Here is a 13,231-nt window from a genome sequence, read left to right on the forward strand (position 1 = left end):
TGGTGTTGATTGCAGAAAGTATGGATGGACTGTAGGAGAAGATGAACAAGTGGAAGGAATGTATGGAGACAAAAGGTCTGAAGGTGAATATCGGAAAGCGAAGGTGATGGCTAGTGGTAAAGCATGTGGTGAGGTGGAAAGAACTGGAAAGTGGCCGTGTGCTGTGTGCAGGAAGGGTGTCGGAGTGAACTCCATTCAATGAACAATGTGCACTGAGTGGGTTCCTCAAAAATGTAGTGGTTTGAGAGGGTCATTAACCAGTCTGGCAGCTACATTCAAGTGTAAGGTGTGCACAGAGGGAGCTGCAGATGGAGGAAATGTTGAGTTGGATATTGGAGACGGCGTGAAGCTGAAGGCTGAATGGAGAAGGTGGATCAGACTCGGCAACGGTTGCTGGAGAGATGTGCAAGGAAGAAGTTTTGGGAACTGAGTGGCATGCTCACGAGGAGGGGAGTGTCGTTGAAGCTGAAGGGAAAGGTGTATGCTGCATGTGTGAGAAGTGTTATGATTTTCGGAGCGAGACACGGGTAATGAACGTAGAGCAACAACGAAGGCTGGAAAGGGTGGAAATGCGAATGGTTCGGTGGATGTGTGGAGTATCGTTGAGAGAGAGGAAGACAAATGATGAATTGCGAAAGATGATGGGAATAGAGCCTGTGATGGATAATGTGAAGAGAAACAGGTTGAGATGGTTTGTCATGTGTTGAGGAAGGATGAAAGTGACTGGTTGAGAAGAGTGATGGAAATGAATGGAGAAGGAAGTAGAGGACGGGGAAGACCGAGAAAGACTTGGCTGAAGATGGTGGAAGAAGAAATGCGGGCAAGGGGGTTAACAAGGGGAGATGCAGAAAATAGGGCAAAATGGAGAAGATTGTCATGGGGACCACAAGGTTTACCCCCGCTCTAGCAGGGAAAATGGCCTTAAAATGCCTGTTGTTGTTGTTGTAGTGCACAAACCTTCGTACGTCATGGGTGATGAACGGAACGTTGTGGTCAAGTTTCATCACAATTGTGTGTGTAGTTTCTGAGAAGAAAGCAAATACCTACTTTGGGTGGCTCAAACACCCTGTACACCTTCTTCGGGCTCGATTTTTCCAATGCCATGAACAAACATGGGTACATCAGGGTGATAAAGGTTGTGTTCAAGTTTCATCGAAATCGTGTGTGTATTTAGAGGAAAAAGCAAATTCCTATTGGGGGGGGTCAGATCTGGATCCACTGAGACCTCGATTTTCAATGCCGTGAACAAACCCGAGTCGCAACATCACAAATATAATTTTTTGCCAAATTTGGTCACAATCCCATTTGCAGTTTTGGAGAAGTTGCATGTATTTACAGGAGCACACTAGAATTACGTTCCAGGTGAGCAAAAAGGGACTTCAAGAAACATTAAAAAGTTGAACTTGGGTAACTTGAACTACAGAATTTGCAGTTTGGTGGTTTCAACAATTTAAATCCCCATCACCACCCCCCCCTCCCCCCTCCCCAACCAACGATACTTTATCGACTCAGCATTAGGGTGCAACATTTACCTCTGTGGTCTTTTCCAGGGTAATACTGTTTGCTGTGAGCTCAATGTGCTCAAAAGAATTTTCTTCACTTCTCATGAAGGGTCGCACACGGCAAAATACTCTGATATTCCCCTGCAGAAGATGCACAGAAAGTTTCCATCATAATCACACCAACGTGTCATATAAAAGAAAAGATTTCAATGCAAGGCAATGCTTAAACCAATGTGATAAGCAAGAGATGGTTAAGCTTTTAGCAAACACTACAAAATAAAATACTTTCACAAAACTGTATATTTTTCTTGCATCAGTTTATCCTATCAGGTCATTATCTGACCCAACCTCCAGGGCCAGTGTTTCCCAAACTTTTTTGACCACCACCCAACATTGTAAATCCCATTCGCCTCGAGAACCAAATGGTACTGGTACCTACGATAAAGATTGTCAGAGGAAACACTTGCGACGTGACAGCCCCCTCAAAAAGTTTTTTTTCATAAAAAAATGTTTTTTGCTTGGAAATCAGCCAATCTGTACCGCTTTACAGAAGAAAGGGGCAAAACCAGATCCTTGCAACTACAGACCAATTAGACTGCTCCCAATAATCAAAGGTAATGGGATCGATCATCGCTTCTGACATCAAATCCTTCCTCTTCTCCAATGGCTTGATCTCGGATTACCAATTTGGATTCAGCCCAGGTCATTCCACTCAGGACATGCTGCTGCTGATGTTGTCTCAACAATGGATGGAGGACCTCAATGCCAAACAGAAAATCAGAGCTGTCTCCCTTGACATATCTTGTGCCTTCGATATGGGCTGGGACCCCGCCCTGCTCACCAAACTCTCCTCGTATGGTATACATGGAAACCTCCACACATGGCTTGCAGACTTCCTTTCTGGTCACAGTCAATGTGTGGCCCTGAATAGAATACTGTCTTCTCCCATTCCTGTTCAGGCTGGAGTTCCTCAAGGCAGTGTTCTGGGCCCTGTGCTTTTTCTGGTCTTCATCAATGATCTCGAGCTCTCTGGAAAATCCTCCATCTCTTTGTTGATGACAACTCTCTGCCGCTCCATATCCCAACCCTCAGATAGGCAGGCAGCAGCCGTCTCCACTCTCTGCAGACCTGGACAATATCACAAGCTGGTCAAAAAGTGGAACATTTTCCTCAATCCTGATAAATCTCACACTCTCACTTTGTCTCTCCGAAAAGACTGTCTGGACAACCCTCCCATCTACTTTCTGAACAATCCTCTTGAAGAAGTTCTGTCACTCAAGCTTTTGGGTCTCAATATCTGCCATGATCTTTCCTGGGAAAACCCCATTTCCAGGCTGGCCTCCAAAGCCAGTCGCCGACTGGGCATCCTCCGTCATGCGAAGTACTTTCTGGGCTCCTCACCACGTACAAAGCTTTCATCCGCAGCACAATGGAATACTGTTCTCCCCTCTCGGCTGGTGCTCCTGCCTCACCTAGCTCGGCTTCACGCGGTTGAAACCAAAGCGTTCAGAATCATTGGAATCTCCCGCGATGAAGCCTATTCTGAGGGCCTCTCTCACCTCAGGCAGGTAGGTGGTCTTTCTGTCTTCTACCAACTCCTCTCCGGCCTTGCTCCCCCACCTCTGTCTGTGCTCTGTCCCCCAAATATTCCTGCAGGACACACAAGATCTGCCAGCAACCCTCTTCTGGTGGAACTCCCAAAATCAAGACTCTGCTCACCTTCACTCCTTCATTCCTCTTTTCTCCCACCTCTGGAACAAACTCCCTCACTCTCTTCAATCCCACTCCTCCCTCCAGGTCTTTAAAACAGCTGTTCACCACCATCTCTTATCTTCCCCCATCCAAAACCTTGATCTTTTCTACCCCCATTAAAACGCCCCAAATCCACCTCTTTGAATCCCCAGCTTCTTTCCTGGAGTTCCTAGAAGTGTTCATTCGCTTTGTACCGTGTACCCCTCCTGCCTCCTCCAGCCCTCCCCCTTCCACAGATCTACCGGCATCCCGGTTCTCTTCTGTTGTTGTGCTTGTGTGCTTGTGTGCTTCCCTCTCCCCCCTCGTCGCCCGCTCACTTCATTGCATGTTTTGTTTGTCTGTGCATGTTTTTCATGTCCAATGTGTTAGCTGTTACACGAGCCTCGATTCTGTATACCAATTTATAAACACAAAAAAAAAAAAAAAAAAGATTTCAAAAAAGGGGTTTTCAAGTTCGGGTTACGACCCTGGGTTTGGGAAATCCTGGTCTCGGCCTCAGTACACAGGATTAAATGAGGAGGTGGTCGTCATCAAATAACCCTTGTCAATATAAAAAGCAAACTCAATGGTGACCTTGGGTCACTCCATCAGGCTTAAAACATGTATGTATCCACCCTGAGCCAACCTAAATGTCATTTTGCAAATCTCAAGGCTAAACTCTCCAACCAGTCTCCTTCCTCCATTATAGTGATGCCTTGTCAAGTCCATCTTTGGCGAAAGCTTCCCCTCCACCCTCTGGTCCCTATCACCCAGGAAGGTCGAGAAAGTTCTGTCGTTACCAGGCATTCCATCAATAATGCTCCGAGACAAAAACGAGTACGGTTGCACTCCATAAATATGGAGTCACTGAGCATGACTGCAAAGAGAAAAGTGAGGTCACAAGATGGCGTCGGCAGCACCCAGAGTGCTGCATTTGTCTGATGTTTAAAGTCAAGTGCAGTGTTGTCCAAAGTCTATCTGAATGCAAGATTTGTGCAAGAGGTCCTCAATGAGCCTTAATCGATGTATAATAGGTAAGAAAAATAAAGTATGCACAGAAATAAATAAGTAAATAGTAAACAACAATAAATGAAATCAGTTACGAGTTCAAAGCAAAACTTGTTCGTCCCATTCATTCGTTTTGAGGTAAACATTGCAGCCTACTTTTGGAGGTGTTATTTGACCTTGCTGAAGTAATGAAAGTAGTCAACAGAATATTGCACATCATGAGAATAGTAAGGACATGAATGGGGGGTTGGGAGGAGTGATAGGAGGGATCCAATAAAGGATGGAGGCGGCAGTATTGAAGGTGTGGGAAGGATATTTCAAAGAGCTGTTGAACCGGGAAGGAAGAAACAGGGAGCTGGAGCTACCGAGGTATGTGGAGGGGAAAGTGGAGCTGATGGAGATCACAGGAGGAGGTGTGGACAGCATTGAATAGGATGAAGAAGGCAAAAGCACCAATAATTGATGGTGTGTACAGAAATAATAATTGCAGTGGGAGAAGATGAAGTCCGTTGGACGAAGAGGCTGTTAAATGTAGGATTGAGATCCCCTTAACTACAGGCCGATCAGCATAATTCCCATCATCAGTAAGATCATAAAATCCACATTCACAGGTGATACGAAATCCTTCCTTTTCTACAACTGCCTCATCTCAGATCACCAATTTGGATTTAGATCGGATCACCGCACCATGGGGCATGCTGCTCCTACTCTTCCAACAATGGATGGAGGAGGCCCCTCAATGTCAGAGATGAGAGAAGGGATGTCTCTCAAGACATATTTCAAGCTCTCAATGCACTCTGGCATCCCACCTTGCTGTCCAAACTCCCTGTGGCATCCAAAGTCGACGATACATTTGGGTTACTGACTTCCTCGAGTCTCGTGGCCATGTGGTTCTCAAAAACACAATCCATCACTCCAAACATGGCACACGCATACACAAACACAAACACAATCTCATTAATCTCTCTCAATGTACCTTCCACCCTTCCTTTCAAACTCTGAAGCACCCCACACACCACTCTATCCATCATCTCCAATACCTGGCCATTTCATTTTCCTCACATCCTTTCACTGCTGAAGAACCCCCTCCCCCCACCACCCCCCCGCTCCCTCCCAAGGACATACACAACACTGTGGTTTGCTGCTTCTCCCAGTCATCTTACGTAGCACCTTGCCAAAGGCACTGCGTTGTTGGAAATCCTTATCATCACACACCTTATGCACACAGCCCATCAGTCTCTGATTATGCAACCGTCTGACTCAAACTCTTGCATCCACACCCACACTTCTCTCAAATCTGACATACTGTACACTGCACAACATGACCAAGAGTATGCAGACACCGCTTCTAATTAGTGGATTCGGCCATTTCAGCCACACCCATTTCTGAAAGGTATACAGTCACGTGAAAAAGTAAGTACACCCCATGTAAAGTTTTGACTTTTTCAACATATTTCAACATACAGCTATTTGATCTTCATTTCAACAATATTGACAGATAAAGGTGATATAATACAACAAATATCATGAAACATTTACATTTTGAAGTCCATTGTATAATTTAAATAAACATGAATGCAAATTTCACATGTGGAAAAAGTAAGTACACCCCGACATTTATCACTACTTCAAATACCTAAATTTAGAATCAGGTGCACCAGCTCAGGTGCAAATGATTAGAACATCGTCAGAGAGGATCTTGGAGGAACCTGTCTTATTTAAACCTCAGACATTTAGTTTGGTTTGCTCTTTGTTGTTGAAGTGTGCGGCGTCACCATGCCTAGATCAAAAGAGCTCTCTGAGGCCTTCAGAAAGAAGGTTATAGATGCCTACGAGTCTGGGAAGGGATTTAAAAAGATCTCCAAACAATTTGAAATCAATCATTCGACTGTCCGGAAGATCATCTACAAGTGGAGAAGATTCCAAACAACTGCCAACTTGTTCAGGCCAGGCCGCCCCAGCAAGTTCAGCCCGAGAGCAGACCGCAAGATGCTGAGAGAAGTCTCGAAGAACCCCAGAATGTCATCACGGGACCTACAGGTAGCTATTGCCACTGTTGATGTCAAAGTGCAAGAGTCTACCATTAGAAAAAGGCTGCACAAATTTTATCTGCATGGGAGGTGTGCCAGGAGGAAACCTTTGCTGTCCAGAAAGAACATCAGGGCAGGACTAAAGTTTGGCAATGAACACCTAGGCAAAGACCAGCACTTATGGAACAATGTGCTCTGGACAGATGAGTCAAAGGTAGAACTATTTGGCCACAGTACCAGAAGACATGTTCAGCGAAAACCAAAGACAGCATTTGACCACAAGAACCTGATACCAACTGTAAAGCATGGTGGTGGAAATATTATGGTTTGGGGCAGCTTTGCTGCATCAGGGCCTGGGCAGCTCACCATCAAAGAATCCACTATGAATTCTTCATTGTACCAGAGGGTGCTTGAGGATAATGTGAGGCCAACTGTTGGAAAGTCACCTCCGCTTCCGGTCTTGCCGGCGAGGTTTCGTTTATTCGCAGCTGTCCACGCTATCCATCAAAATCGAAGTTAAGTAATTGTTCCCATTTGTATTTTCGTTATAACTGTATTTATTTTATGGTGTGTGTACGTATATAGTGTGTCCGAAGGAAGATTCTCGGTGAAAATCTTTCATACCTGTATAGAAAATCGTGTTAATTTGTGTCGTGTCTTTTGAGGTCTTGTACAGTGTCCAACCTTGAGGCTTTGTTTTTCTCTCAGCGGTCCGTCGTTTGTGCTCCAATAACTTTCGTTCTCTGTTTTTCCCAGTCTTTTCACCCCATAGCCTACTTCCTTGTTTAAAATCTCAACTCAAAAAAAAAACAAAAAACATTTCCTTCTCTGTTCTTATTCGTTGATCTTATTCGTTTATTCGTTCGTTCGTTCTTCAACCACGTCTTTCTCCCCCATTTCCCCAGATAGTTTTCACTGTTAAACTTTAAAATGTTTAAACCTTCCCCTCAAGTTCTGTATTCTGTCATATATTACAACACCTATTTTTTTCTTCTTCTTTAAAAGGTTGCTTTCGACTTGCTCACCCAAATCTATTCATCCCCCCAAAAAATTCCATCTCTTACAGTGCCTCTTTTCGACATTCCCTAAACTCTCCTGCACTCCATCCTCCCTCCAGCGTCCTTAAACGTATTTTTGACTCGAAGGTCACAAGTAACTCATTTTGCAACAAATGTTCGTTTCCCATTAATCGTACACTTTCTAAAATCCAATCTCACCCCTCCCCTCCAAATCCTCCCCATCACCCCTCCCCTCCAAATCTTCCCCATCACCCATCCCTTTCAAATCTTCCCCCTTGCCCCTCCCCTCCAAATCCTCCCCATCACCCATCCCTTTCAAATCTCCCCCCTTGCCCCTTCCCTCCTAAACTCCCCCCACACCCCTCCCCTCCAAGACTCCACATCGCCCCTCCCCTCCTAGACTCCCCCCGCACCCCTCCCCTCCAAATCTCCCCCATATCCCATCCCTTTCAAATCCCTCCCCTTGTCCCTTCCCTCCTAAACTCCCCCCGAACCCATCCCCACATAAACTCCCCCCTCGCCCCTCCCATTCAAATCTCCCCACCCTCATTTCTTCTCCATTTCCCCCCTCTCACCCCTCCTCCTCAAAGCGTCCTCCCAGCTTCTTCCCCCTTCCAACTCTCACCTCCATCTCCCCCAACCTTCTGCCTCGCTCTTCCCCCTCCTCAAATAACACCTCATTGTGCCTCACCCAATCACCATCAAACCTTTTGTCCGCCCCATCCTTCCCTTTCTCCGAGCTATTCTGAAATCTCTGACACACCTTCAACAGCTCTCCCTACCTCTTCCACCTCTTACCCTACCCCACCTCCCCCCTGTTCTGTATCCGATGCTCCCCCTTCCTCTTCATTCACGGTATGGAACTCAAACATCCGGGGCCTTTGTTCAAACTTAACTGATCTCTCCATACAGGTTGCTTCTGACCAACCAGACGTGATCTGCTTAACAGACACTTTCCTCCTTCATGATGTCTCCGATTCCTGAGTATCTCTCCCGGGTTACTCCCTCCTCCGGTATGATAGACCTGAGCCTCGTCCTGGAGGTGGGGTTGCTATCTTTATCAAAAACTCTCTTCCTCACTCGCCCTGCACTGCACTCTCTCCACCTCACCCCCAGGAATACCTCTGGCTACGGCTTCCCCTTCGCTCCCACCTCTTGTTCATATGTGTTTTGTTCCGTCCACCAAACAGTGATGACTCCATCTACATCTCGCTGTCTGATGATATGGACCAACTTCTATCTACTCATCCCAACTCTCTCTTCCTCATATGTGGTGAATTCAATTGTCACCATGCCAGTTGGCTGGGTGTGGGTACCTCTCTCACCAGCCATGGCTCCTCAGCAAAGGACTTCTGTGACTCACTGGGACTGACGCAATCTGTCAATTTCCCGACCCGGATCTCAGTCAACGGAGCATCTTCTCTTCTGGACTTGGTTATGACTAACCTCCCTGAAAATGTCTGCTGCTCTTCTTCTGCTCCAATCGGCTCCTCTGATCATGTGCTTATTAAAGTGGACATCTCTCTTACCATTCTCAGGGAGCCTGCTCAGCGTCGACGAGTCTGGCATTTCACTCAGGCCAACTGGCACGGTCTTCAAGCAGCCATCAATCATCAGGACTGGTCTCCCATCTCTACCACCTCTGACATCAACTCATCCTGGGAATTCTTCCAAAGTAAATTGCTCTCTCTCATGCACAGATTATCCCATCTCGTCTTCAGTTGTCATACCCTTCCTCCCATCCATGGCACACGGAATCTTGTGATGAGGCTGTTGCCCAGAAACAACTTGCCTTCGTCTCCTGGAAAGCAAATCCAACGGAAGGAAATCTCATTTCCTTTCACAAAGCCCTAAACACGTGTGTCCACCCTCAGGAGAGCCAGGAAACAATATCTCTCCGTTCTCAAGACCGAACTCTCATATCTGTCTCCCTCTTCCAAATCCTGGTGGCGTCTGGTCAAATCTGTTTCTGGTGTTTGTTCCCCCTCCATCCCCTCCCTTACCTCAAATGGCGACACAGCTGACTCCGCACGTGAAAAAGCTGAATGCCTCAACTCTGTGTTTGCCTCTAAATCTTGTGTCCCAAACCCATCCCTCTCTGTACCCACCATACCCAGGCGTAACCAGCTGCTCCTGGACTCTGTGTCCTTTCCTCCTGACAAGGTGGAAAAGTTTCTGTCAACCCTCGACTCTGATTCTGCAACTGAACCTGCGGCATCAGCCCACGGGTCCTAAAATCCTGTTCTTCCGCTCTTTCACTCCCTCTCTCTGTTCTCTTCACCCTCTCTTTTGCTCAAGGTCAACTGCCATCTGCTAGGTAATCAGCCAACATCATCGCTTTACACAAAAAGGTGCAAAAACAGATCCTAGAAACTACAGACCAATCAGCCTTCTCCCAATTATCAGCAAAGTCATGGAATCCATCATTGCTTCGGATATGAAATATTTCCTCTTCTCCAATGGCTTGATCTCTGATCATCAATTTGGTTTCAGACCAGGTCACTCTACTCTGGACATGCTGCTTCTGCTGTCTAAACAATGGATGGAGGTACTCAATGCCAAACAGGAAATTAGAGACGTCTCCCTCGACATATCATGTGCCTTCGATGCGGTCTGGCACCCCGCTCTGCTCACCAAACTCTCCTCCTTTGGTATCCATGGAAATCTCCACGCATGGCTGGCGGACTTCCTCTCTCGTCGTTGTCAACATGTGGCCCTGAATGGGTTTCTCTCATCTCCTCTTCCTGTTCAGGCTGGAGTTCGCCAAGGCAGTGTTCTGGTCCCTGTGCTTTTTCTGGTCTTCATCAATGATCTCTCTGACTCTCTCGAAAATCCTCTCTATCTCTTTGCTGATGACTCCACTCTCTGCAGCTCCATTCCTCATCCCTCAGATCGGCAGTCTGCAGCCTCCTCACTCTCTGCAGACCTGGACAAAATCACAGACTGGGCAAACAAGTGGAACATGTCTTTCAATCCTGACAAATCTCACACTCTTACGATGTCTCTCCGAAAAGACTGACTGGACAACCCTCCCATCTACTTTCTGAATAATCCTCTCCAAGAAGTTCTGTCACTCAAGCTTTTGGGTCTCTATCTGCCATGATCTTTCCTGGGAAAACCACATTTCCAAGCTGGCCTCCAAAGCCAGTCGCCGACTGGGCATCCTCCGTCGTGCGAAGTCCTTCCTTGGCACACCTGAGCTCCTCAGCACATACAAAGCTTTCATCCGCAGCTCAATGGAGTACTCCTCTCCCCTCTGGGCTGGTGCTCCTGCCTCACACCTAGCTCGTCTTCACGCTGTTGAAACCAAAGCGTTCAGAATCATTGGAATCTCCCGCGATGACGCTATCTGCGAGGGCCTTTCACTTACTCACCGCAGGCAGGTTGGTGGTCTTACCGTCTTCTACCGACTCCTCTCCGGCCTAGCCCGCCCAGCCCTGTCTGTGCTCTGTCCCGCAAATATTCCTACAGGTCGCACAAGGTCTGCCTGCAACCCTCTTATGGTTAAACTGCCAAAGTCAAGACTCTGCTCACCTTCACTCCTTTCTCCCACCTCTGGAACAAACTCCCTCACTCTCTTCAATCACACTCCTCCCTCCAGGTCTTTAAAACAGCTGTTCAACACCATCTCTTGTCTTCCCCAATCCAAAACCTTGATCTTTTCTACCCCTGCTAATTTCACCCCAAATCCACTTTTTTGAAATACCAACTGCTTTCCTGGAAGTCCTTGGTGTCCTTGCGTTTTATACCTGTCCTGCCTCCCCCCAAGCCCTCTCCCTCCCACACATCTCCCGATGTCCCTGCTCTCAAATGTTGTGTTTGTGTGCTTCCTCCCCCTTCTCTCCCCATCTTGTCTGCCGCTCCCCTTTTTATATACTTTGTTTGCTTGTTTGTTTGATTTGTTTGTTTGATAAATGTTAGCTCTTTCACGAGCCTCGATTCTGTATACAAAAAAAAAAGAAAAAAAAAGTTGAAGCTCAACCGAGGGTGGACCTTGCAACATGACAATGACCCTAAACATACCAGGAAATCCACCAAGGAATGGCTGAAAAGAAAGAAATGGAGGGTTCTGGAATGGCCAAGTCAAAGCCCGGATCTAAATCCCATCGAGATGTTGTGGGGGGATTTGAAACGAGCTGTGCATGCAAGAAACCCCTCAAACATCACACAGCTGAAATAATTCTGCTTGGAGGAGTGGGCAAAAATTTCTCCCAGTCGATGTCAGAGACTGGTAGACAGTTATAAGAAACACCTACTTGAGGTTGTTTCTGCCAAAGGGGGCAATACCACCTATTGGAGCCAAGGGTGTACTTACTTTTTCCACATGCGAAATTTGCATTTATGTTTATTTAAATTATACAATGGACTACAAAATGTAAATGTTACATGATATTTGTTGTATTATATCACCTTTATCTATCAATATTGTTGAAATGAAGATCAAATACCTGTATGTTGAAATATGTTGAAAAAGTCAAAACTTTACATGGGGTGTACTTACTTTTTCACGTGACTGTATGTAATCAAGCACACAGCCATGCATTCTCCATAGACAAACATTGGCAGTAGAATGGGCCGTACTGAAGAGCTCAGTGACTTTCAATGTGGCACAGTCATCGGATGCTACCTTTCCAACAAGTCAGTTCGTCAAATTTCTGCCCTGCTAGAGTTGCCCCGATCCACTGTAAGTGCTGTTGTTGTGAAGTGGAAACGTATAGGAGCAACAACAGCTCAGCCGTTAAGTGGTAGGCCACACAAGCTCACAGAACGGGAGCACAGAGTGCTGAAGCACATAGCATGTAAAAATAGTATGTCCTCGGTTGCAACACACTACCGAGTTCCAAACTGCCTCTGGAAGCAACGTCAGCACAATAACTGTTAGACGGGAGCTTCATGAAATGGGTTTCCATGGCCGAGCAGCCGCACACAAGCCTCAGATCACCATGCGCAATGCCAAGCGTCAAGTGGAGTGGTGTAAAGTTCACCAGCATTGGACAAACAGTGGAAACGCGATCTCTATCATACTTCACCATCTGGCAGTGGAACGGACGAATCTGGGCTTGGCAGATGCAAGGAGAACGCTACCTGCCCAAATGCATCGTGCCAACTGTAAAGTTTGGTGGAGGAGGAATAATGGTCTGGGGCTGTTTTTCATGGTTCGGGCTAGGCCCCTTAGTTCCAGTGAAGGGAAATCTTAATGCCACAGCATACAATGACATTCTCGATGATTGTGTGCTTCCAACTTTGTGGCAACAGTTTGGGGAAGGCCCTTTCCCGTTTCAGCATGACAATGCCCTGTGCACAAAGCGAGGTCCATATAGAAATGGTTTGTCGAGATCGGTATGGAAGAACTTGACTGGCCTGCACAGAGCTCGGACCTCAACTCCATTGGGATGAATCGGAACGCCGACTGCGAGCCAGGCCTGATCCATACATACATAGAGTGCTTCAAAAAATGTTAACACTTCTGAGATATATAGTCCCATGCAAGTGTTAACATTTTTTGAAGCACCGTGTGTGTGTGTGTGTGTGTATATATATATATATATATATATATATATATATATATATATATATATATATATATATATATATATATATATATATATATATATATATATATATATATATATACATATACACGAGGTGTGTTCAAAAAGTATCCGACCTTTGTTCATAAAAAATACTCGTATCCAGATACAACAAACTTACACTAATCTCCTTCAAAGTAGTCCCCTTGGGCTGCCACACACTTCTCCCAACGGTTCTGCCACTGTCGGAAGCAGTGCTGGAACGCCTCTTTTGGGATGACGCGCAGCTGGTCCGAAACATTCCGCATGATGTCTTCTCTGGACTGAAATCTGGTCCCTTTCAGGGGCATTTTCAGTTTGGAGAAAAGCCAGAAGTCACACGGAGCCATGTCAGGAGAGTAGGGAGCCTG

At 46.2% G+C, this 13,231-nt stretch overlaps 1 protein-coding gene across 1 annotated transcript in view; it reads right to left on the minus strand.

Annotated features, from left to right (window-relative positions):
* The window catches only part of LOC137423150 (carboxy-terminal kinesin 2), a 91,040-nt gene that overhangs the window by 20,433 nt on the left and 57,376 nt on the right, over positions 1–13,231 (minus strand). Inside the window, exon 10 of the mRNA XM_068109987.2 lies at positions 1,533–1,643. Within this exon, the coding sequence (XP_067966088.2) occupies positions 1,533–1,643 (111 nt within the window). The remainder of the gene's footprint in view (positions 1–1,532; positions 1,644–13,231) is intronic.

This window comes from Myxine glutinosa, chromosome 3 (genome assembly GCF_964187855.1).
Source record: "Myxine glutinosa chromosome 3, kmMyxGlut1.1, whole genome shotgun sequence".
Taxonomy (NCBI): domain Eukaryota; kingdom Metazoa; phylum Chordata; class Myxini; order Myxiniformes; family Myxinidae; genus Myxine; species Myxine glutinosa.